The sequence below is a fragment of the Bos taurus genome, chromosome 12, assembly GCF_002263795.3.
Source record: "Bos taurus isolate L1 Dominette 01449 registration number 42190680 breed Hereford chromosome 12, ARS-UCD2.0, whole genome shotgun sequence".
NCBI lineage: Eukaryota > Metazoa > Chordata > Mammalia > Artiodactyla > Bovidae > Bos > Bos taurus.
Genome location: NC_037339.1, coordinates 24,899,030 through 24,926,099, shown reverse-complemented (window position 1 = coordinate 24,926,099; position 27,070 = coordinate 24,899,030). Strand labels below are relative to the sequence as shown.

The 27,070-nt window shown below is 42.4% G+C and overlaps 1 protein-coding gene across 1 annotated transcript; it reads left to right on the top strand.

The window, feature by feature from the left end:
* On the top strand, positions 1 to 24,967 carry SERTM1 (serine rich and transmembrane domain containing 1). Its single transcript, NM_001302941.2, has 4 exons — positions 1 to 149; positions 691 to 983; positions 1,935 to 2,000; positions 22,078 to 24,967. Exon 4 carries the CDS (start codon positions 22,247 to 22,249, stop codon positions 22,568 to 22,570), a length of 324 nt encoding a protein of 107 aa, NP_001289870.1. The 5' UTR covers positions 1 to 149; positions 691 to 983; positions 1,935 to 2,000; positions 22,078 to 22,246; the 3' UTR covers positions 22,571 to 24,967.
* The last annotated feature ends 2,103 nt before the right edge of the window (positions 24,968 to 27,070 follow it).

Here is a 27,070-nt window from a genome sequence, read left to right as displayed (position 1 = left end):
GCGCAGCACCGGTGCGCTCCACCATTCCCGCCGACCGCTTCTCCTGCGCAGATCGGCGAGACCCGGAGCGCCCGCGAGGAGCTCGACGCAGCCCGTCCCACCCCGAGCTCGGGAGCCGGCAGGGGACATCCGCGCGCCCCGACCCGCAGGTCAGTGAGGGGCTCCCGACGCCGCCCGCGAGTATAGGCAGAGGAGTGGGAGCCGGGGAGGCGCGGGGTGCCGAGCGCTGGAGGGGGCTTGCCCTGTGCCACCGGCACCCCGACTCCTCTCCTGGGGTGGCCTCGGGTCCCAGAGACTCCGCTCCTCCCGACCTCCCTCGCCAACTCTCCCAGGCTCCCAGCGGTTGAGCTCCTTGTTCTGGTCACCCCCGAATGTGTCCCCTTCGCGCAGGCAAGCAGCTTCCGCTGCCCGTCTCTGCCTATTCTCCGGTAACTCCTCGGGGCTACAGTAGGACGCCGTGTCCTTGGTCCCGGGATGACCCGCTTCTATCCCGGACACGGGGCACCGGGGATGTCTGCCCTCGCGTCTGCGGCTGCAGAGATGGGTTGATTCCCCCGCTAAAGTGCAGGCACTTCTACACTTTGCGGAGTGTGTCTCGGTGCACGCTCGCCTTTGCGAGAAAGGTTATTCTCGCCTTTGCGGTGTGTGCGGTCACGTTCGTGTCTGTTGGGCGCCCACCTGGATTTCTAGGGTCACCCCTCCCTTCCTGAGGACTCGCGGCGCGCACACTGACCGCCCGCGTTGTACCTTACCTGCCTCGCGTCCGTCTTCACCGGTCCCCGGCGGCTCCAAATCCGAGCAAGTTCTACTGGCGCGGAACAGGCTGCCGTTCCCCAGTCGCGGTTTTCCGAGTCCTTGTTGTTGGAAAACGCGTCGGCTTCCTCCCCGTTTTCCCTGATCTGGTGAGACGCTGGAATCCCGCGTTTTCCTGACGAGGTCCGTGGACCATGGGCAGACTGTCTGATTTCTAATTGAGGAGGAAGGTGAGTCCTGCGGGGAGCATCGGACTCCATTCACAGACTCGTCTCGTTGAGTCCCAGGCACCCGCTCGCTTTCCACCGCCAGACGCCTGGGGCTCCGCTGTTGCTGGGTTTGGTGCCAGACTCCAGGGATGGGGTCCGTTTCTTACTGTCCTTCATTTCCTCTGCTTGTAAAATTTCCTTTGGAAAATTCTGTGCTGAAGTAAGCACTTGGGTGGTTCTTTGCGGGCGAGAATGGGATCGGACGGCTACAGGACGTCTCACAGCCTTCGCATTTAATTCAGTCCAGACTACAGGTGCCAAGGGCGGGAAACAGGCGGCGATATGTCCTGAGCATTCCCGGGCCCACCATAGGGACCACGCCCCGAAAGGCCTTTTTTTTTTTTTCTTTTTCCCCCAGGTGCTTTTCACTTTAGATTTTCCAGATTCACTGTAAAGACAGTTGCCTATCAACAGGAAAAGAGGCAAAATAAGTGATACCCTTTTCTTCAAAGGTTTAACCCTCTAATGCATTAAGCCCAATGCATCCTCCTTAAAAAGACAAAAAAAGGTATATTTAACTAGTTTTAGCTTATTTGTGATCTGGCTCCGAGGCATGCTCAAATATATTGGCACTATTTTACTAAATATAAAGGCATTTTACCCCCACCCTAACCCCCGCACACACATGCACACCCTTAATAATCCGCACACAGTTGATCTATAATGTATTGACAAATGGCCTTTTGAAGTGTTAGTGAGGCTGTCTTGCATCGACACCAGCCCCACAGAGGATGCCCCAGTCACCTTCAAATGCTGGGCATCAGGCATGGGGAACCGTTTGCCAACCTCAGAAGTAGTCTGGGAATAGTGAGTTCCAGAAAATGGGTGGAGTGTTCCATTTCTGTGTTTGGGTTGGAGGCTTATTATTTATTTGGCTTATTTATTTACTATCTTTGATTCCTCTACATAAAGGCAAAGCGCTTTGAAGAGCTCACCACACACACCTTTATGGTTCTCTTTAAAGAAGCCTCACCGAAGGTAAGATCCATTCTGTTCTCTCTGCCGCTGGTTAGTTCAATTCAGCAGATTTTCCTGGATGTCTGTGATGTAAAGAGATACATAATGTGCTGGTGTACATCTGTACATCCACTGGCCTTTTCAGGTCCAGGGTAGCAGACTACTGAGCCACATTCTAGGGCCTCAGCACCTCTGATTCTGACTTGTAGTAGATATCTCTGTGGGATCAAGTGTTCTGAGAAGCTCAGTCTCATGACACGGAATGACTCCTTCAAGAGTTCCCTATGAATAGAACCCATGCTCACCTTTGGAACCAAGACACCGTCATTGTTAAGTCTACACTAAATTTTGGCAACAAAACAATGAGGGTTCTGAATGGTCAAGTAGCCATATACAATTTAATAGTATATCTAAACATGAAATGGCACAATCTAGCCAAAACAGTGTCTGAATTCACATCAGGAACACGAGAGACTGTCATAAATACTTTCTGAGTTCCTAACTTTTAAATTGTCCTCTATTAAGTTGTGATGGCATCACTGACTCAATGGACATGAGTTTGAGTAAGCTCCGGGAATTGGTGATGGATAGGGAGGCCTGGTATGCTGCAGTCTGTGGGGTTGCAAACAGTTAAGACACGACTCAGCAACTGAACTGAACTGAACTGAAGTTGTAACGGCTTCCCAGGTGGCGCTGCTGCTGCTGCTGCTAAGTTGGTTCAGTCATGTCCGACTCTGTGCGACCCCATAGACGGCAGCCCACAAGGCTCACCTCTGTCCCTGGGATTCTCCAGGCAAGAACACTGGAGTGGGTTGCCATCACCTTCTCTGAGGTGGCGCTAGTGGTAAAGAACTCGCTTGCCAATGCAGAAGACATAAGAGACATGGGTTCGATCTCTGGGTCAGGAAGATCCCATGGGCATGGCAACCCACTCCAGTATTCTTGCCTGAGGAGCCTGGTGGGCTACAGTCTGTGGGTTTGCACAGAGGCAGACATAACTGAAGTGACTTAACATACATGCATAAGTTGTGTTAAGATGGGAGATCAGACTCTTCCCTGGTGGCTCAGATGGTAAAGCATCTGCCTACAATGCGGGAAACCCAGGTTCAACCCTGAGTCGGGAAGATCCTCTGGAGCAGGAAATGGCAACCCACTTCAGTACTCTTGCCTGGAAAATCCCATGGACAGAGAGCATGGTAGGCTACAGTCCATGGGGTTGCAAAGAGTTGGACATGACTGAGCAACTTCACTTTCTTTCACTTTTCAGTCAGTCCAGATTTATTATTTGTACAATATTACAGGCTTGATCTTGATGTTGACATTGTTATAGACAATAGTGAACAGGTGTGGAAATTATAAGCCTATAATAGTTGTTAAAAAGTGTAACTTAAGAAGGTAACAGACCTGAATACAGTTTTTGATGGAAAACAAAAGGATAGGTGGCTGTTAAGAACCTATTTCAAACTCACAAAGACAAGAAGTTGACTTCAATCACAGTCAAAACACTAAAGATATTCATTCAGGGAACATTTAGAGGACAGATTTGCCCCCTGGGGTAGCCAAGACAGCAGCTTTCCTTTGCCATGGTCATCTAGTACTCATCAGACGTGACCGGCAATTTGCCAACTATTGCCAATCATGCTGGTTTGGTTCTTACTCACTTTCACTTTTCCTGTGACCAGGATCATAGCAGAGGGACTTACTCTTCTCGTTGCTTAAACAGAACATTCAGAACATGCTGTAAAATGCAATTGTAACAGAAAGTACAGTCACGTCTTTTTGGGCAGGTTGACTTACTGGCCTCAGCCTGAGAGTCTTAAACTTTGAAATAAAAGGTACATATGAACCACTTTAAAGGCTTGTGTTAAGCATATACGTTACAAAAAAGAAGGAAGGGGAGAAAGATAAAGAGTTCTGGGCTTAATCAGGAATATTTTACTGCATAAGTTATTATTAAATTTTATTTCTATTTCTTAATGAAAATACCTGCATTTTCTGATTAAGATTCATTTTCTTGTACCAACATTCAAATGCAGACATGCACAAAATAGAATGTGAACATACCCATAATATCACCTGCTAACAAAACCATATGTTAGCAACCTGGTACATAACCTCTTATCTCTTTTAGTTTAGTTTGGTTTGGTTTTTGCATGTCACTAAAATTGTGTGTGTGTGTGTGTGTGTGTGTGTGTGTGTGTGTGTGTGTATGTGCACGTGCATACATAGCAGCAACAGCCAGGCTGGTAATCATTTTATAAAAACAGAATCATACTATGCACAACTCTAAAGTTTACTTTTTTACTTTGCCAGACATGTCCAGCGTCTTTCCATGTTAGAAAACATAATTCTTTTGATTATACCAGAATCCCCTATTTGTACAATCTTGCCATCATTTGTTTAACCAATCTTTGACTCATTGGTAGTTCCAGTGTTCAGCTACAGAGTACATCTTTGTGCGTGCACCCTTTAAATTTGTCTTATTTTTCCCTATAGGGTAAATTCTCAGGATTTATTATTTGTATTATTGACCTATCAGATCAGATCAGTCGCTCAGTCATGTCCGACTCTTTGCGACCCCATGAATCGCAGCACGCCAGGCCTCCCTGTCCATCACCAACTCCCGGAGTTCACTCAAACTCACATCCATTGAGTCAGTGATGCCATCTAGCCATCTCATCCTCTGTCATCCCCTTCTCCTCCTGCCCCCAATCCCTCCCAGCATCAGAGTCTTTTCCAATGACTCAACTCTTCGCATGAGGTGGCCAAAGTACTGGAGTTTCAGCTTTAGCATCATTCCTTCCAAAGAAATCCCAATGCTGTGCATTTCTTCAATAAAACAGAAAGGACTCAGTAATACATCCAACAAGTAGTAGATATTCCCCACTGTGATCCAGAGTATCTTCTATATGCCCAACATATTTTTCCCACTTAAAAAGATAATTTTTATTGTTACTTAACATCCATAGTGAAAGTACACAAGTCATAAGCACATAATTTATGATTTTTTGTGTTCAATTTGAACACACCCATGCAGATGGAACCCAGGTCAAAAAATAAAATACTTACCAATACTATCCCTCGTGCTTCTCACATGCCTTGGCAACCAATTGATTATTCTAACAATTCCTCATGAGAAAGTCGTTGGTGAGCTTGTTGACCTCAGTTTTCATGATTCAAGTGCTAGATTAAGGGCACCGTGCTGTTCAGATTGACAGTGTAATATTGATTGATGCTTTTCAGACCTTCAAAGATTCCTTGTCAACAAAGGTGGCCTGATTCAACGGAATAGTTTCCAAAATCCTTCATTCTGTCCTCATCACTTTATCATTTCTATCAAGTTTGATCTTTTATTTATCCATTGGACCGTGCCTGGCACATATTTCAATTGGTATCATGAATTAACCTCTGGATAACAAAAGAAATTGACTAACTTGTTTTTCATCTGATTTCCTATTGTTGGCCACCTAGCCCAGCTGAGTTAGTTGGATTTAAAAATGGGAAAGGAGTCCTAGGCTCTCATTTTGTGGCTTCTTTCTTCTGCCTTCTTTTTCCATTAGGAGTATAATCAATAACCTTCAAAATTCAGTTAACTTTCAGAAACATCAGTTTCTTGATTTTTAAGGACTTCCAACTCTTTGATTCTATTAAAAAAAAACCATTATCCTTTAATGTATAATTAAATACATATAACTTTCCCTTCACGGAGGAAAGTCAATATTGAGAGTAAACGCAGGAAAGAAGGAATGTGTTAGATGCATGAAAAGTGTCTTAAGTTAGTTCAGTGAATGAGGAGAGAAAATATTTGCTCCTTTTGTGCTCCACTGTTTTCATCCCTTTTATTATTTTCTAAGAAGCGGAAGTCTGGATCAGTTTCCTAACACAATACTGCTGGGGAGATCACTGCTCACATTACCATGGCTGCAATTGAGATGAAGTGCTACTCAAAGTACAGTTCACGCACCAGCGCTTGAATTGTTAATTACTCATTCACCAGGAGAGACGGAACTTGAGCCAGAATATAAATCAAATAAGGCATGAAAGCAGACTTTTTAGCTTGGATGATTTTTTGGTAGTAAAATCTTCTTGAAGGAAGCAGTGCTTTGAAGTTCCTCTTCCCACAAGGACTCATAACCCACCTATTCCTGAGGGAGTCAAGTGGCTATTTGAATAGTAGCACTGATCTCTAAGGTGGGCTTTGTAGTTAAATTGAGAAATTTGTAAAAATGTAAACATTTTCTCTTCCTGTGCTCATTTTCTATTGAAATTGGTTTTTTTTTAGTGTTTTTTTTGAGCGGAAGGTATATTTAACTTTGAGACAGAGAGACTAATAGCACCACAAAACATAGTGTTCCTGTACGCAGCTAATTATAATACCCTTCCCTACAGTGATCAGCGTATTGCCCTTGACCCTTTTTACTTCCACAGATGAGCAGAGAGACAAGGACTGTGATTGTATGAGACTTGGTGATTTTCAAAGAATGGGATTATCATAGACTTTATATTTAAAAAAAAAACAATGCACCCTGTTTCCATATCCAGTCACATCTTCACTGATTCACTATGGTAAACTCCCTTTTGATTTTTATTGTGCTCTTCAGAATACATTCATTCCAGCCACGCAACTACATTCATGATAATATATTTCAGTGTTGACAGCAGATTCCTCCATTATCCTGGTGGACAAGAAACTCAATAAAATCTTTGTTGAATATTGTTGAGAGATACAATTGCTTGATAAAAGTATGGTCCAAGTTTGCTCTGGAGCATGGAACTATTCATTTTATTGCCCTAACTAAAATATTTATAAATTTAGGGCATGTTCATCATTTTTTTTCACTATTGAATAGCTACCCTTTGCCTTATCAGTATGATTTAATACAAGATCATTTATTCCTTCATTCAATAAATATTATTGTGAATCCAAAAGTAGAATAGATAGAAACTACCTCTCCAAGAAGCTTCAAGTTTCTCATTTCTTTTACCCTTTGATCCCTTCATTCCTTCAAATACTTATTGAGAATCTTTATAATAGAGATTGCTGATTCATAGATAGAAAGATTAGTCCTCTATTCTAAGAGTACATAGTCTATCAAAGCAGACCAGTGGGTCAACAAATGTAACAAGTATAATAAAATGTGAGAAATGCTATTGTAGAAAGGTATAGAAAGTATCCTGAGAATACAGAAGAAGGAGCCAGAAACTTGCTTAGAGAAAAATAGGTAGGGATTTATATTACGAGTGAATTACCAGATGAGGCAGATGCAGGAAGGTTTGCAGAGTCTTAAAGAATGAACAAATTGGATTTGGGGTGGAGTTGGGGAGAAGACATACAAATATAAGAATTAAATATAAGAATTCAAAATATATGGGGAATCTATAATAGTTTAATATGCCTGGAACACCATTCTCAGAGACAAGAGAAAAATGAGACTGGAAAAGTAGCATGTGGCTATGTAACAAGGGACACATAAGGTAGGTAATATAAGAGAGGATTTTTAGAATTTTTAATCAAGATGGTCACTATAAAAATATGCATGTGCATTAGACTCATGCACATATAGTAATATTTTATCACCTTACCTTACATAGTACATGGTTAACAAGTTGTTGAGTTAATCATTGATTGTATCAAAGAATAGTTTTCTTAACCAAAGTCACTACCACTATCCCATTATTTTTATAATGAGTTGTTTTATCCATTAGGGGTCTTGAGTTAGTCTTCATGTCTTTATTGTCTCTCCCCTAGTCCCTCTTGAGGGCTTCCCTGATAGCTCAGTTGGTAAAGAATCTGCCTGCAATGCAGGAGACTCTTCAATTCCTGGGTCTGGAAGATCTGCTGGAGAAGGGATAGGCTACCCACTCCAGTATTCTTGGGCTTCCCTGGTGGCTCAGCTGGTAGAGAATCCACCTGCAATGCGGGAGACCTGGGTTGGGAAGATCCCCTGGAGAAGGGAAAGGCTACCACTCCAATATTCTGGCCTGGAGAATTCCATGGACTATATAGTCCATGGAGTTGCAAAGAGTTGGACATGACTGAGTGACTTTCATTTTCACTTTAGTCCCTCTTGAAACCATTTGTGCAGGTTAAAGCGACAGCTGGGCAGGACTGTCCATATAAAATAGCACCTCTTCATGCACCCTAAAGGCAATCAGTCCTGAATATTCATTGAAGGACTGATGCTGAAGCTGAAACTCCCAATACTTTGGCCACCTGATGTGAAGGACTGACTCATTGGAAAAGACCCTGATGCTGGGAAAGACTGAAGGCAGGAGAAGGGGATGACAGAGGATGAGATAGTTGGACAGCATCACTGACTCGATGGACATGAGTTTGAATAAGCTCCAGGAGTTGGTGATGGACAGGGAAGCCTGGTGTGCCGCTATCCATGGGGTTGCAAAGAATCAGACATGACTGGCCAACTGAACTGAACTGAACTAAATGCTCCAGCTTGTCAGGGAATGTGTGTAGCTGTATCAATAGCTCACTCTCATTCCTTTAAACCTCACTCTTGTATGAAATTAAAGCTAACCAAAAACATGCTTTACAACCTTCTTTCTTAGCAGTGCCAAAAGAGAGTTTTAATATAATATATAGCAATTCATGCAGCTCTCCATTATTCAGAATTTGACTGCTTTAAAGTCAGTTTGTTATATACCATCGTAACCTCTGCTGTCATAGTGAGTCAGTCAGTAGAAGGTAGATTATGCTACAGTACAAAATAAGCGAGTTATCTCAGTGGCTTAAAACAACAGAAGTCTACTTATTGTTCACACTAAGTGCTCACATAACCAGAAAGGGGTGAATGCATTGGCTTTGGTCACCCAGGAACCCAGATTGGCAGAAGCTGGCCCAAATCCACAGTTATTGCAGCAGAGGGAAGGCAAATCTCACATGTGAAAGAAAGGTGAAAGTGAAAGTTGCTCAGTTATATCCAACTCTTTGTGACCCCATGGACTATACAGTCCATGGAATTCTCCAGGCCAGAATACTGGAGTGGGTGGCCCTTCCCTTCTCCAGAGGATCTTCCCAACCCAGGGATCAAACCCAGGTTTCCCGCATTGCAGGCGGAATCGTTATCAGCTGAGCCACAAGAGAAGCAAATTCACACAGTGATTGGAGCAGAGGGAAGGCATGTGGCAAATCTCACATGTAGTCTTGCATTTTATACCCACAAGTAACACATGTAAAATTTTCCGCAAATTTTACTGATCAAAACAAGTCATGTGGCCACCCTAGTTTCAGAGGGGGTGGAAACACGCAGCCGTACAACATGCCTGGACAGAGGGAGGGACAGCAGAAACATGTAAGCATCACTGATGACCACAGGTCTCAAATGTATTCCTCCTTTATCTTCAACCTCCCCAGAGAGAAGAAATGGAATGAACATAAAATTTGGAGACATGGGGATATAGATTTGAATTCCAGTCTGGCCTCTAAGTGTCTGGGTAACCTTGGGCAAGCTTTTGAATTCTCTGATCCTTAATTTTCTCATTGGTTAAAGCAAGGTAAGGGATAATAATAACTACAGTACAGACTTGTGAAGATTAAAGAAAATACCCCTGTGCCATACACACACACACATACACATATACACACAACTAGTATATGCTTTTATTGAATACATATCAGCTGCTGTCATTCATTGTGCTGCTGTTTTTCCAAACTCGTTTATCTGGACATCCCTTCTCCTATACAAGCATGTCAGATCCAGCTTCCTCTGCCTGTCACATTCTGAAGACCTCCTTTCATTCCACAATGACCTGGGGATCCTTGCACCACCCCCTGCTACTTCTCACCACTCTTCTGGCACGATGTTGCCTCTACATCCAGTGCACATACACTGAAATAAAAAAGCACTCAGATATAAGAGAAATGAGTGATGTGTGAATGCGTGCTTCTGATTAAGGGTATTCCTACAAATTTAATTAAAAAAAACACAAAGCACACAGCCTGAAAGGTAAAGTGGAGAGCTCAACCTTCATAAAGGGCAAAGCCAAAGTCTGATAAATCTTGTATAAAAGATCCTCGTGATTTTCATGAGTAAAGCCATATTTATTTGTACTTTTAAAAGAATGTATAAGTCTTTTATATAGGCCAGCAGTGTGGTAGTCTGTTTTCTACAAATAATGACTAATTATTTTCCAGTTTGACCTCTTCCCATTTTTAAAAGTGAAACACATTCTGGGAGCATTTGAGCCTACATTTGCTTATTGCTTCCATATTGTCTTTGACAAATTCTAGTCCTGGGTTGTTATCTCAAATAACAGGTTGCCAGGGACTTGATTTCCTCTACATTTGATAGTCTGCCGTGTCATGGTGCTCCATGTTACAAGGAACACGTAGACATTCTTTTTGTTAGCCAGACTTTTGAGTTTATTGTGCTGCCTGAGAGAGAAAAAGGAAGGATGAATGAGAGAATTTTAAGGCAAGCTCTGCTGCTCTGTTTACACAAAGGATTAGCAGGACCATGGGAAGTTTCTTGAGGGAACATGCTTTCCTGATGAAGGACACACTGTCCTCATTTCTGTCTCCTGCCTTTGCTGGTGAACTTGGGAATCCTGGTAGAAGAGTAATTTCAGAGCCATGAGAGGGCACTTTGTCTCCTTATATGGTTGGTGTTTTATGTAACCTCTGCCTAAAATCTGACTCATCTGGTACTCATCAATTTAGGGTACCTACCTAGAGCCTCAGTCATATGATTGCTTATGACTAAAGAAAAGCACTATTAATGTCAATGCTCCATATTTTAAAAAAATTTGCAGCTGCATTTTTCAATGACTAGTTTCATTCTTCAGAGAAGGCAATGGCAGCCCACTCCAGTACTCTTGCCTAAAAAATCCCAAGGACAGAGGAGCCTGGTAGGCTGCAGTCCATGGGGTCGCTAAGAGTCGGACACGACTGAGCCACTTCACTTTCACTTTTCGCTTTATGCATTGGAGAAGGAAATGGCAACCCCCTCCAGTGTTCTTGCCTGGAGAATCCCAGGGACGGGGGAGCCTGGTGGGCTGCTGTCTATGGGGTCGCACAAAGTCGGACATGACTGAATCGACTTAGCAGCAGTAGTAGAAGCAGCAGTTTCATTCTTTAAAAATTGTTTACTGGCTCCTATTTCAAAAGATGCAGACCCTGAACTGTAAGAGAGTTCACGTATTTGGGTTTATTCTTCTTGCCACAATAGTATTAGGACGCACCCAAACCAGAGCGATCAGGGAGGTGGCTGCTAGATTTGAGATGCAGGAAGCATGAGTTCTTTGATCTGCTGAACTTGGAGTTTGAAGACCGATGCTTGATGCCTAAATCAAGTTTCCCGCTTTTGCTGAGTTTATTTGCTTCTGTGTTTCCTGTGGGCCCTGTGTGGAACCTGGACCTCATTGGCTATTGGGAGTCTCAGTGACCTTCCCCAGAGCCTGCCAACACACTAGCCTTCAATAGAAAATGACTCTCTCTTGGATCTTGAGGGCAGTATACTAAGTGAAACAAGTCAGACCAAAAAACAAATTCACACAATCTCACTTATATGTGGAATCTAAAGAACACAAAAACAAGCTCATAGAACAAGTTGGTTGGCGGGAAGTGTGTGAAATGTGCAAAGGTGGTCAAAAGGTACAGACTTCCAGTTATAAAATAAGTAAGTCATGGGGATATAACATTTGTCATGTTGACTGTAGTTAATACTACTGCATTGTATATTTAAAGTTGCTAATATCTTAAAAGTTCTCATCATTAAGAAAAAATTACAACTGTGGGTGGTAGCACATATTATCTTCTTGTAGTGATCCTTTTGCAATATACAAATATCTAATCATTTTTGTACAACCAAAAACTAATACCATGTTATATGTCAGTTACTGCTGCTATACTAAAGAGTAATGCATGCTCAGTTGCCCAGTCATGTCTGACTCTTTGTGACCCCGTAAACTATAGCCCACCAGGCTCCTCTGTCCATGGGATTTCCCAGGCAAGAATACTGGAAGGGGTTGTCATTTCCTCCTCCAGTGGATCTTCCCTTTCCAAGGATCAAACCTGCGTCTCCTGCATTGGCAGGCAGATTCTTTACCAATGAACTACCTGGGAAGCTATATGTCAATTATATCTCAATTATTTTAAAAAAGAAAACTACTCTTTCTTGAATCAGGATACCTACAAAGCCCCTCCCTTTGACTGGGTATTTAAAGTGCAGGAAAGATATCCTGGGCTGCCTCTGAGGATGACTGATGACGTAAGATGAACATCGAACACCTTACATTCATCTGGAGGTCCAGACAGAGATTCAGACCAGTGAGTGGCGGCAGAGTGAAGTCATGAGCAAGGCTGGCTGGCCAGTCACCATTCCTGGTGTTCAGGCAGCCTGTCCTGCCACTATGGATCTAGTTCCCTAGGAGTATTAAACCTCCTCTCTCTCATTCTCTGAGACTTCACTTCCTGTACCTCTGGGCATCATAAGCTGATGGTGCAGCAAATATTTGAACTTCTCCAAAGCCCACTGAAAAGTCAGGCTTAATCACTGTATTTATTTAGAAGCTTCTAACATTTTTACTGACTTACTGCATATTATACCAAATATATTTTCTTAATACCCTTGGGGATAAACCATCTTTCCCTAACTTATATGTTAAAGATCACCAATCCTACTGAAAAACTATGAGAATAATAACAATGAACACCTATATATCCTTTAACTAATCAGTTGCTAATATTTTAACACATTTGTTTCATCATCTTTTCTTTCTGTATGTGTGTGTATACTAATTTTTTTTTTATTTTGGCTGACCATTTGAAGGTTAGTTGCTGCTACTGTGATATTTTACTTTGTACATGTATTTCCTAATAACCAGAACGTCCTCCTATATCACACTTAGGAAATTTAACTTTGCTACAATGCAGTTATCCAATGTACAGTCTATGCCCAAATTTCCCCAGTTGTCATAATAATGTCCTTTATAACAAAGCTATTTTTCCTTTTAATGGGCCCAAGGATCTTTCATTGTATTAGAGGATAAATCTCGACATCTGCATCCTACTTTTTCTTCTCTGAGTATTCAGCTGAATACTAAATAATGTAATACAGCCAAAACTGGTTGTAGCCAAAACTTAGCCTGCCTAAGCTGCCAATTACCAAGCATTATTATTTTTAAATACCCGTTTCACTGTGGAAAGCATCATCATACGTTGACTCTCAGCCATGGAGGACTGGAAGAATGAGAGAATGTATTTAGTAGAATCCATATGTATGAATTATGCTAAGCACTGGGCTAATATCCAGGAGGGCTGGGCAGCGTACACGCTATGTAATCAACTAAGGTTCTATTTGTAGTTGTATTATGAGGGGCGATGGTTTATTAATTCAAGTAAATGCTTTGTTGAAAATGTCATCAGATGGAAGACTCTGTGAGCCTGAGTCCTTGCTGGGAAATGCAGGACTTAAAACACACATACTTGTCATAGTCTAGTCCATTTCTAAGAAGAGGCTATAAAGCATCTTAGTTTAAACAAATACATGACTATAGTTGTCAACAGAGAAATATAAATAAATCATGGCCTGTTTAATTAATTTGCTAATACTGAAGTTCTTTTCAAACAACCTATATCATCACTTTTTTTTTTTCAAATTGTACCTGTATACCTGATTTTTATAGATAAGAGAATGGTTTGTTAGGTTTTGGCATATTCTTAGGTGCAAATTTTATAAGTGGATATATTAGATAATTTATCTTTCTGTCTTCCATATGCCTCAATTACCAAGATATTTTAATGGAAAATTAAGCTTGGGGTTTAATTTATGAAGTGAATAAAACATTTACTACATATCCATTCTTATAAGCTGAAAATTTACAATGCTAAGTCACTTCAGTCATGTCCGACTCTGTGTGATCCCATAGATGGCAGCCACCAGGCTCCCCCGTCCCTGGGATTCTCCAGGCAAGAACACTGGAGTGGGTTGCCATTTCCTTCTCCAATGCATGAAAGTGAAAAGTGAAAGCAAAGTCGCTCAGTCATATCTGACTCTTAGCGACCCCATGGACTGCAGCCTACCAGGCTCCTCCATCCATGGGATTTTCCAGGCAAAAGTACTGGAGTGGGGTGCCATTGCCTTCTCTGGAAAATTTACAATACAGATGAAAAATTACAAGATAATGTATACACAAAACAGTAATAGACATATACAGAAGCATATGCCATCAGAAAAGTTTTCACTGAACACATTTGCCTAGATACCTATGGGAGATGGAAGGAAATGTAGAGAAAGAGGGATCAGGTTAGTCACAAAAAGAAGAATGTGTATTTAAAAAGGAAAATAACAATAGAAACAAGAGAATAGAGTGGCATTGGTCAGGAGTTGTACAAGCTCACTTACTTTCTTCTTATGCTGCATGGTCCCAGTGGCCCATAGTTGCCTACTTCAGAGGAATCTGCTTAAATTTAGGGTGGACTTTATCAAAGCTTATAGAAATCCCATATTTCCAAGCTCTTCCCTGTCTCATTAGAATAGTTTTAGGGGCACTCAAAGGCCCCTGGAGCCTGAGAGAGTTGACCGGGAATACCCTGTGGTCTACCTATAAAAGTTTAAAAAAGTGACTTATGGCAATTGCAAAATTAAGTTTACAAGAACAAAATCTTCCCAAATATCATACTCCATAAGGAGACTGTTAGGAGCATTTCCTGATTGGACAAAAACTAAACTTAATACAAATTATTTTAATTGTGGAGATAGAATGAAAGGCAATGGGAAAGAAGGAAATGCCATTCTCCAACCAGAGCATGGTTCTCCAACCAGAGCATGGTTCTCCAACCAGAGCATGGTTGAGAATTTTTTAAAACATGTCTCGTCTTATTAAAAATAAGCAAGCAGGTTTCCCTGGTCATCCAGTGGTTAAGAATCCACCCTGCAATGCAGGGACACAGGTTTGATCCCTGGTCTGGGAGGATTCCACATGCCCCAGAGCAACTACGCCCATGCGCCACAGCTACTGAGCCAGTGTTCCACAGCCTGCTCACCACAACTAGAGAAAGCCTTCTCACAGCAACTAGACAAAGCCCTTGGGCAGCAAAAATAAAATTTAAAAATGTTAAAAAAAAATAAGGAAGCTTTTTTGTATACTAGTTGCTCCAAGAATTAAAATAATATATATTTTTCTTAATATTCTTCTAAAAAATTGGAAATGATCAGAGCTGAGTGGAGGAAGGGAGTTGCACCTCAAAGTCCTCATTAAAAATTCTGTAACATCTTGAAAGGTCGATCTTGGCTTCTTACCGTCTTTCTTCACACTGATTCATTTCAACTTTGCCTGTGATCTTCAAGTCATTTCTCTGACGGTTTGCTTTTTCTTTAAATCAAGTGTATAGCCAATAATCTTTTCTCCTGCTCCCTGAAAGTGACTACATATCATGTTCTGCTACTTCTGAGCCAGTTCCTGCTTCCTTCAACCTTTAAGTGGCCACTTTTCTCATTTTGATTTGATTCATTGTGTTAATAACATAGATGAGTCCAATTTTCCCAAAGTGCAGGGTAGACCCCTTCTTGGTCTTTTCTAAACATCATTACAAAATCACAAAAATACTATGCCTAATACTGGTTTTATATTTGACCTTTTTAATCCAGAAAATGGGGGCTTCCCAGGTGGCACAGTAGTAAAGAATACGCTGCCAATGCAGGAGGTAAAAGAAACTCAGGTTTGATCCCTGGGTCAGGAAGAGCCCCTGGAGGAGGAAATGACAACCCATTCCAGTATTCTTGCCTGGAAAATTCCATTGACAAAGGAGCCTGGCAGCCTGTAGTCCATGGGGTCGCAAAGAGTCAGACACGATTGAGAATGCATGCATCATGCATCATTGTCCAGAAAATTATCCACTTAAACTTTCTTTTTTCTAATGGAATATCATTTAAAAATAATTATTCTTACTAAGGCAGAGATTTTGGCATAAAAATGTTCACAAGAATGTAGCAAAACTTTATTACAAATAATAGTTTGATTTCCCCAGGAAAACAGTGCTATAGATGCAAGGGAACTCCTATCTATAATTGCTTTTGAGGCTGTACAAGATAGATGGTCACTTAGGTTCCTATCTCCTTTTGAAATAGTTTCTTGTGTTGTTTATTTTTATTTTTTAATTTCATTCAATCTACACTATTTTGCATATCAAGAAAGGTATATTCTGAATATTCTGTGAATTATACCTTATGTGGATAACTATTTTTTAAAGAATCAGAACAAAATAACTAGCCTAACATAAAAGTATTCTGAAAATAATTTAATTATTTTGCTGAGGAAATATTTTACTGAGCCGGAGGCTAATCCAGAGAGATAAAAGCCATCACCGAGGTAAAGAGAGATAATAAGGGATTGGACTGAATCCAAAGCCACCTAATGACCTACCCTAGAAACTGGTTTTGAAAATAAATCACAGATACTAAGCTGTTACTCCAACACTTCTTTAATTTTCACCAGAGTACTATGAAGAAATTCTGATTACATCTTCTCATCATTCTTTTGAACTACAAATAAAGAGGACTGTTCATTTTAATTTTTGGCTGCCATTATCCAGTCCAGGGGAGCTTCCCAGGTGGTACTAGTGGTAAAGAACCCGCCTGCCAATGCAAGAGACAGAAAAGATGCAGGTTCCATCCCTGGGCTGGGAAGATCCCCTGGAGGAGGGCATAGCAACCCACTTTAGTATTCTTGCCTGGAGAATTCCATGGACAGAGGAGCCTGGCGGGCTACAGTCCCTAGGGTTGCAAAGAGTTGGATGCGACTCGACTGAAGTGACTTAGCACACATGCATCCAGACCAGACCATGAATTCTAGGACGTTATCCAGAAACTTCATCTCTCCACATTTCTTTTCAGAAATGGCTCTCTAACTCCACATTGAATAGCAGATAGACTCAGTTTTTTTCTTTACTTGGTTTTATTTTTTATTGTGCTGACTCAGGGAATCATAATGAGATTCCACTAATTTTCACACAAAATTCTTCTCCCAAAGCACTGTACTGACTAAGCAGGAGCAGTTCTCAAATAAGCGAATATATGGCAGCCCACTCCAGTATTCTTGCCTGGAGAATCCCATGGACAGAGGAGCCTGGTGGGCTATAGTCCATGAGGTCACAAAGTCAGACAACTGCAGTGACTTAGCATACATGCATGGATGGGCTTAATCAGCTTTGAATAAGGTTAGTAGTAATATAATGAACTTTATTTTCATTATTGCAAGCCTAGGGGTAAGTGTTTGCCATTGACTGCAAGTGAAGATTTGCATTTAAAGTATGTATTGTCAGCACCTACCTTCTCTTACCTAGCATGACCTAAAAGGCCACTAGGTGAAGAAAAAGCATTAAGAGAAAAGAAAATCATGCAAATTGTAAAGGAAAGTTCAAGGTCCTATATAAACCATGTTCTTTTCTAAGTAGAACTAGAAACAACTGTGCTAAGATATGATAAGTTCCCCTCCAGATTCTGGAAATGGTAGTTTCTACATGTCCTACAAAGAAAGGGATCAAATATATCATCTAAAACTATTCATTACATTATACAATTACATTTTACATTTGTAGACCTGGAAAGAGCCTTTACCATGCATGTTAATACTGTATCAAATTGTTGCTAATGGTTTGGGAGGCCCACCTTTTGGAGAATGACACAGCAGGGCATGATAACGATGAACTGTTGATTCAACATCCTAACAGCTAGGGCACTCTAAATAATGTCCACAAGGGAACAAAGCAGCTTGTCCCAGTTTTCCACAACAACAGCAACAAAAAAAAACCTTTCACAGAGTTGCTATTCACATAGAAATGTATTTAAATAAAGGTCAGAAACTCAGAGACTGCTGTGCCAGACTGGGGGCTGACTGTAGGCTGGGTTTAATCCACCACTGTATTGTAGAAGTCAAGACCCTGGCAGAGGCCCCTCCCACAAGCTGGCCACCCAGGGGTCTTGCAGTGCTTCTGGGAGAGCACTCAGAGATGAGGGCTTATCAAATCTCCTTCCTTTCACTAAGCAGGAAGGTACACACAGCAGAGAGTATGCTTTGCTCCTTCAGAGCTTCACAGTCCTCATAATCACCCCCTGGGAAGGAAAGCTTCCATTCTTTCAGAGGAGTCACAGAGGCTGGGCACTGAGTGACGTGCAACGGAGGCCCGCCCCCCTCCGCCAGGTCTTTCTTAGCTGTGCGGTTCCTCTGACTCCCCACCCCACCGGACTCACAGTGAGATCACACGCCCATCCTTCCTCGCTTGTAGACTTCTTCCCAGCACATTTTTCTATTCCAAGAGACAAAGGGATAGCTGGCTGATCATGAACTGAAACATCTCCCCAGATCTTCACTTATAATGCAATCTGTCTCTTCTTCCTTTCTCAAAAAAAAAAAAAAAAATTCTGAGAATGGGTCAGAGGGAAAAAAAATGCATCTCAATCCTCACATGGCTTTAGGTGCCACATGAAATGAGAGTCTGCTCTCGCTGCCCCTGGATGGGTCAAGGCTATGCATTTCAGATGAAATCGCTTTCTTTTTTCCTTTGAACCTAATCTGTTTGGGAGAAACAACCCAAGAAGCAGCATCTTGAAACACACTTGTTTGATTTTGTTTCCAAAGTACCACCTACAGCCTCATTCACACTGTTCAGTGACTAAACACATACACTCTGGGTCATCCTCAGCATTATACACAGACTCAAAACATTCACCAGAGAGAAAAAAGAGTTATCCATTTTTAAGACATCCATAAGAAAATAAGAAGTGATGTCATCAAGTTAAAATGATTCTAACAGTGTGTACACTCTATTGTTTTGGAGTAGAAGAGTGAAATGAAGTTTGTAGATCTGTCATTTTAAATTAGGTAGTATTCTGAAAGTAATAGTAAATCTAAAATATTCGGGGAAGAATATTTAGAGAAGATATTTAATTGTGAAATGTTGAATGAGGATGCAAGTTGTCATCTGTTCATTTCTACCATTATCTCCCAAGGCCACTTGGAAGGTCAGACACTTTCCCCAAACATTCTCAGCCTCAGTTGCCATAAACTCTTCCATAGACACTTGAGGCTCACAATGGGCTTTTGTCTCAAAGAAGGTGATCTTCAGGAGGTGAAACGTACTCTTGGAATATTTACATTGTAAATAGATACCTTGGATTTAGCAACTAGTCTGGCAGCCAGTTGTGAGCTCTATCATTGAATTGCCAGTGACTGATTCGGTGCCTCCAACCTCACCTCCAGAAAATGATACAGAGCTGAGTAGCAAAGGTGGTTTTAGAGAACTCAGCCAATTTCGGCTGAATGTATGACCTGTACGTGTCAGTTATTGGACTAGCAGAGACCTGGAAGTCCCTCTAGTCCTTCGAGGGATTGAGAAAGACCTATATCTACTGGTCTTTTACTTGGATGGACTTTTTTTATTTTCAAAGCATGATTTTGGACACAGTGTCACATCCTAACTTAGGAGCTTGTGGAGAGGTAGAAAAGGTATCATTGGACAGATGGGAAAACAAATATCAAGACTGAACTGTAAACTTGTCCAAAGTAAGTGGCAGGTAGGAACTAACCGAGTGTCGTCATTTTCTCTTCCTACCACAGTTGAGGAAAGTAAGAACACAGTTCAGGCATGGGTTCCTCTCTGTCCTCTGTTACTGACTAGTTGTGAACCCTGAGTAAATCACAATTTCTTTGTTGATCAGTTTCCTCATCTGCAAAATGGAAATAATAATTCCTGCTCTGCCTCTCCTACAAACTAGTTTGTGTGAAGAACAACACAAAATGTACAGCCCCTACCTTCTTACCGATGCCAGAAAAAGAAGGAGTAAAATCATTACTATCAAAGGATAGGAAAATTGAGATTGGATGGTATAAAAGGTGGAAGTTCTGGCTTATCTTCTAATTAGATACATTTATTTTTGTCATATCAATGCAAGATAGAATCTTTGTCCTTAGTTTCCTCAGCTAGACTTAGGAGGTCTTATCAGAACATCTTGAATATTTCTTTCCATTCAGTCCACACGATTCTTTCCTATGCACCATGCTGTCTCTGAGTGAAAGTCGCTCAGTCATGTCAGACCCCCATGGACAGTCCATGGAATTCTCCAGGCCAGAATACTGGAGTGGGTAGCCGTTCCCTTCTCCAGGATGATGTCTCTGAGATGCTGCTATTTTCCCTACAGATGAATGGCTAGGGCACTTTTCTGCTGTATAAGGCATGGTATTACTACCAGATCAGTGGAACACGTTTGCAGTCCCACTATGATCCTTTTTTTTTTTTAAAGGATCCTTAGGAGCCTATAGCAGCCTAATGGAATTAAAATCACCAAAGTGTAATGAGGAATGGGAGTCTCATTATTTTAGGAAATACTAAGAGCTTGTCCCATGGCCTCCTCTGAGGAGTCACTGAGATTGTTAGCTGGCTTGACTGCCGCCAGGGCAGCCCTCTCAGAGGGTCCCTCCTTCTTGGGAATCATTAGTGCCGTTCAGCCACAGCCACAGCCACAGCCACAGCGGCCGCTGTCAGCCCCTCAAGGAATCAGTCACTTAATTAGATTTGAGGAATGGAAGGAAAGGAAAGTTGTCAAGGTAAAATGTGGGCAGAGGTTAGGGAAAGGGAAAGCCAGGGTACAGAGGCAGCATTTCACTACATCTGATGCAAGGAAATCTGGAAATTTACAACCAAATGGTCCAATGCCATAAAGAGCTAGGAAGAGCATCTTTGCTGGATTTGAGGAAACAGAGTCATCCATCAGAGGGATCATTCTCCCTCAGGCTGCTTCCCTCGCCCCCACATTGACTAGGCAGAAGAAGCTGGCTGGGACTTCTCCAGTCATGGACGCGAGGGTGGTAGAGACACACCGCACCCACACCCACGCCTGGAGCCTGCAGAATCACACACCTTCCCTCCCAGGATGCCCACCTGGCTCCGTCCACTTTGTTTCTGGCGTTCCTCACAGGGACCACATAAGGAGGGGAACATGGCCAAGAGCATTTCTTTCCCTGTATTCAACACACACATCACACATATACACATGCACCTCCCCCTCCCACACCACACATGTACACTCCCACACACACCCATACACATCACACCCCTCACCCCCACCGCACGTATACCCATACATACACCCATACACCCACACACACACCCATACACATCACACCCCTCACTCCCCCACACACCACATGTACACACACACACACATCACACATACCCCACACACATACCACATGCACATACACCCCACATACAGATGAACCTCCCCCTGCCACACACACACACACACTGAGCTCATTTTGGCCCAATTTTACAGTTCACAGAGTGCTTCCCTGTCTATCTTGATCCCTGCATAACACAGTGTGCAGTTGGGGCAGTACTATACTATTTTACAGATGAGAAAAATGAAGCTCAGAAGCTAGGTAATTTGCCTAGCTTCCCAAAGATAAAGGAGAATTCAGGCCTCAAACTTAAGGCTCTTGACAGCAAACCCAGTACTCTTTCTATAATTAAGAGGAAATCCAACTTTTATCAATCTAAAGGTTTTTAATTCAATGCCTAAAATATGCAGAACAGAATACAGAGGTAGACCTAAAAGGAAACAAATATGTAGGAATGACCCCTGATCCCAAAGAGATACGCTTTTATAAACAAGTCTGCAAATTATGAGAAGCAAGCTTACACGTGCAGTGATTCTCCAAAGCATGCTAGAAGGAAATACTGGTCAAAAAAAGTTGTGCTAGTGGGCTGGACAGTGCAGGGAATTCATTTTCTGGAGGAGGAGGGTTTGCAGCTAACTTTTGGGGTCCTATTCTCAGAGTAGGCTTGGAGCATCTGTTGAAATCTCAGCAGATGGAACACACCAGAAATGTACTTTCCTTTTTATTTTGGAGAAACCTGGCACCTAGGGTACTATGAGATCAAATAAAAGTGCATTTTTATATCATCATTTGTAACATAAAGTCAGGAACATTACTTGTTCCTGGGAAAGTGATTTCATTTTTTTCCCTCCCCGATGGATTTTATAATTAAGCCATGCTGAAATTAAAACTGGAAATGAGAGTTAATGTGACTTCTTTCTGAATAATGCACTCAGTTGTCTGGGGTTTTTTGTCTTTGTTTCTGCAGTGTCAATGGACACCTGGCACCTGCCGCCTTTGCTTGGAAACTGAGAAGTTCTGTTGTGCTGCAGTGTTTGCTGAGGCTATCACAGCAGAAGGAATGCTGATTCTGTCCCTTTTAACCCCTGTGTGAAACTGACTTTCATACACTGTGCATTCTGTGACCTTCGGTAAAGATGTCTGAACCTGACTCTTCCTCTGCATTCTCGGGGAGTGTGGAGAACGGAACTTTCCTCCAGCTGTTTCCCACATCCCTGTCCACATCGGTGGACCCGTCCTCGGGCCACCTGTCAAATGTCTACATCTATGTGTCCATATTCCTCAGCCTGTTAGCCTTTCTGCTCCTGCTTTTAATCATCGCCCTCCAGAGGCTCAAAAATATCATCTCCTCCAGTTCCTCCTACCCGGAGTATCCAAGCGACGCTGGGAGTTCTTTCACCAACTTGGAAGTCTGCAGTATTTCCTCGCAAAGGTCCACTTTTTCGAACCTTTCCTCCTGAAGAAAATGGAAGAATCTTTCAGTGCCGTGGCTGCTGAAGTTTTCCCTCAGGGGAAGTATCACAGGAAGCAGGCACTTCAGGAAAGAAATGCCCATGTTGTTCTTTTTCACCAATTAGACCTGGTTCTCCTCCTTCAGCCCTGATTTCTTTTTCTGTTCATGATGCTTTTTGTTGTGAATGTAGGAGTTGATGCTGACAGAAATGCTTGCATGGTGAGGAATTTCACCCAGACCGCTTGATGAACCTGCAGCTGGCTTCTCGGTGGGGCAGGCCACCCTGCTGGACACCTGAGGCTGAACTCACCTGAGGCGGCCTCGCAGAGGAAGCTGGGTCAGGGTCAGGGCTCTGCACTTCTGTTTCTCTTACAAAACCATGAAACCAACGGAGCCAGCAGAAACTGGCAAAGTGAAGTCTGAGCTATGTAGAAGATATTTTACATATTTTAAAGATAAAGTGGAAAACACCAAGTTTAAAAAAAAAAATCAGTTTGGATTTCATGTATAACATCTCTACAGCCAGAGGCAAAAATATGCTAAGTGTTTTATTTCATTTCACTTTAACCAATGAAAATCACATTTATTGATGAATTAAGTCATATATGGAGAAGTTCTGGAAGACTTTAACTTTTAATAGCAAGACAAATAAGTGTTATGATGCTGTTTGTAACATATTTCTGCTTTGGGGTTTTTTTTCCTACTTATGTTATAGTCTTAATGACTCTATGTTTGTGGAATTCTTTGTGATAATTGCTGTTGCTATTCCTAAGACAGGCACCAGAACAGACACTGGAAATTTTTATTTTGTATCTATAATTTCCATCAGTGGGAATCATACATACGGAAAATACTCATTTAGTTGTATTTTGCACTCCTCGTGGTTGTGAAAGTATGTTCCTTTATTCAGTTTCACAGTCTTCATAAGCTCAGTGCAGAATTATATTGACTCCAAGATGTCAGATGTCTGTTCTCTCACATTAGGTTGCAAAACTTAGAAGACTCCATTGCTTAATAGTTATGTTGTTATATACTCTGTGGATGTTACATGTCTCTGATAATTCATTATTGTGTGTTAGCATAATACTCTACATTAGGATTCCAGGATGTGGATTTATGTTTAAAACTGTAAACACTCACATTGGGTAGGGGGCTGCTATACTGTGGTCAGCCAAGCACAGTTGAACTCAGGGGCTTTGTGCATGAAAGGAAGCACTCTCGAGAGCACAGACATGGAATATGGAGGGACTCAAGTTGCCCCCCAAAAAACTAACAAAGCAAGCAAAGAGCTTTGCTCCTTTGCAGCGTTTTAAGAGTAAGAATTTTAATATAATTTTTGAAATCAGTGGTCTACGGTGTAAACATTGAATGTATTCATTCTGCAAAGCCCCTGCATCAGCATGGCCCTATCTGCCCAGGGCAACTAGACACTTCTTATCCAAAATATTTAATAATCTGAAGTGGTGGGGCCTTAAAGCCACCCTTTGGTTTGGTTGCATGGCTTCTCCATCCAGAACTGGAGTGGGGTAAAGAATGCACCATTTTTACAGGGCATACCTTTGTCATTCTAAAATGCTGAGAGAGATGTGAATTCACAGTGAGGATCAGGTTTTTGTTTTTTTTTTAACCCATAAGCCTCACTGAAATCTGACCATATCGGAAGGTTTATGTATCAAAAATCCCCCCAAACACTATAAGACCTGCACAGAGTTGCAGCCCTAAAATGTATAATGAGTGAAAATTTCCCCTCTGCTGTCATTTAAAGCACAGCAGTGTGTTACAATGTTATTATGTACTATAAATGCTGGACTGGAAAAACTGCTATTTTAGACCATTATTAGCATTCTCAGTGTGTGTGTGTGTGTGTGTGTGTCTGTACACAACATAGAATATATAATATATATATGTATATGTATATTCACACCCTTCCCAATTAAGAGTTGTATGAAAGCTGCACAGGATTACAGAGGCATCTATATCATCACTTTTGCTCTTTGATTAGTCTTGTGCTATTTTGGTTACCAAGGAAAAAAGGACTCGGATGAACTGATTTTAAAAAATAAAGGAGCAAATTTGCCACATGACAGTATAATCTGCGAATGACCTGTTCAAAGGGGGTAACTTTACACTTTCCTTCTGGAAGAGATCTAAAGGCTTCTAGGACTAAAACTAATTAAAAAAAAAATTTTTTTTCAGGCACACCCCTCCCTTCCCCACCCCCCAACTCCCCTCCACGATGGTTCCAGCTCTCAAGGTTAGCGATTGGGAGCAACATTCAAAGACATAAAATATCACTCCCAGCTTGCCAGGATAACAGACTCTACAACCTGAGATGAATTTGTGTTAAGAAGCTCAGGAAGGTTGGAAGACTGGTTTATAAATAAAGAAATCAAGCCCACTGGAAGCCTGGCTCTTCTCTTATTGTTTGTTCTCAGTGAGGCGGTCCACAAGCTTCTCTCCTGGGAAGGCTTTTCCTTCAAGTCCTCACTGAAGCAGGATCAATAAAGAGTGGTCAAAACGCCAGCCTCTCCCCACCCCTGAAGGGTCCCCTCCCTCTGGGGCAGTGAGTTCCAAAAGTCCCTGATCAGAAGAATCACCTGGATGCTTGGGAACTATTCAGGAGATATTCCCAGGCCACAGTCCAGACCTCAGGAGGGAGCCAGAGAACCGGTATTTTTAACAAGGACCCTGGGTGATGCTCATGGTCAGTGAGACACACGGTGGCAGAGGAAAGTCAAAGTGTTAGTTACTCAGCCGTGTCCAGCGCTTTGAGACCCCATGGAGTATAACCTGCCAGGCGGCTCCTCTGTCCATAGGATTCTCCAGGTAAGAATCCTGGAGTGCATAGCCATGCTCTTCTCCAGGGGATCTTCCTGACCCAGGGATTGAACATGGGTCTCGTGCATTGCACGAATTCTTTACCATCTGAGCCACCACGGAAGCTCAGGGTCACATATATCGCCTGAGCGTATTTGTGGAGACCAGGGAGGTCTTCCCTCTGGACTACTGCCTAAGTAACGGCTGTTTCTCTGAGAGAAGTGTCCCCTTCCCCGACACTGCTCACAGCCCCACCCATGAGGGAGCAGCTGAACTCCAGGCCACCCTCCCCGGTGGAAAACTGCTGTCATCACATTGGGCTCCCGGGAAGAGGGATATGAGAAAAGTACCTGTTTCACAAGTTTGTGTGCCTATAACAGACTAGGTTAGAGGATGGGGGTCACCAACGAGATTTATAAAAGGACAGAAAATGTATTTCACGGTATCCTAACTAGATTATTCCCACAATCCAAAAGAAAGCAATAGCATATGAATGAACCAGTGAATGAAAATGAACCATTCTCCAAGAAAAATGCCAGTGTCTAGACCTGCTGCCTAAGGTCTGCCATTCCCCCACCCAAGGCTCCCACTTCAAACCAACACCAGGTCCCCTGTCCTTCAGGAAGCCCTCTAGGATCCCTCCTACCCGGCAGAGCACACAGAACTCACACTTCAGCACTGCATTTCCCAGGGCCTGAGTAACTCAGGACAGAACAGGGTGCATGGAGGGGTGGGGGGTGGTTCCAGTGGGTGGTTGGGGGAAGAGTCTGACAGGAGCTCTGGGGCTCCCAGGGCTCTCTTCAGGCTGTCCCCTGAGAGGACAACCGTGCTCTTTCTTCCTGGTCACCAGTGGGCAGCTCTTAGAACCCTCTGTGTGTGTGTGTGTGTGTGTGTAGCATACACTCACACACAAACGTCCCAGGAACAAACAGCAATTCTCAGTGTTCAAAGTCTACACATCATTTTTCACAGTCTGCTGACTTCACTACAACCCTGCCCTCAACGGTGAGCAGGGCACACTAGTTCTTCCTTATTCATTCTTTGACTTCAAAGCCGTGCCTAAACATCTCTAGTTTGTACGAGACGATTTCTAGTACCACTCCTTTTATTACAGCAGAGCTCACTGACCCCAGTATTCACTCCACACCTGACTATTCAGAGACCTCATCAAACCACTGCAAGCACTGACTGCTTTTCTTTATCTTGTCTGTGTGCACTCAGTTGTGTCTGACTCTTCATGACCCCATGGACAGTAGCCTCCCCAGGCTCCTCTGTCCATGAAATTGTCCATGCAAGAATACTGGAGGGGGTTGCCACTTCCTCCTCCAGGGGATCTTTCTGACCCAGGGATTGAACCTGCGACTCCTGCAATGGCAGGCAGATTCTTTACCACTAGGGCTTAGATCTGATCCATTCTGAGGGATGGTGTGTGCCACCCTGAACACTGTAGGGAGACATCATTATCATCAGGTATTTATTAAATAAACAAATAAGACCATTGGCAGCAGGTATAGCAAAGAGATATAGTTTCTTCCTTCAGGAGGCTTAAAATTTAGTGAAGAAGATACAGAAACAAATAAAAAGCAATATGCATAATCACAAGTACTATTAGCACTATGAAGAGAATCAAATGGTAAAGTGATAGATAAGAAGGGAAACTCACTTAAGATATGGTGGTCAGGGAGAGCCT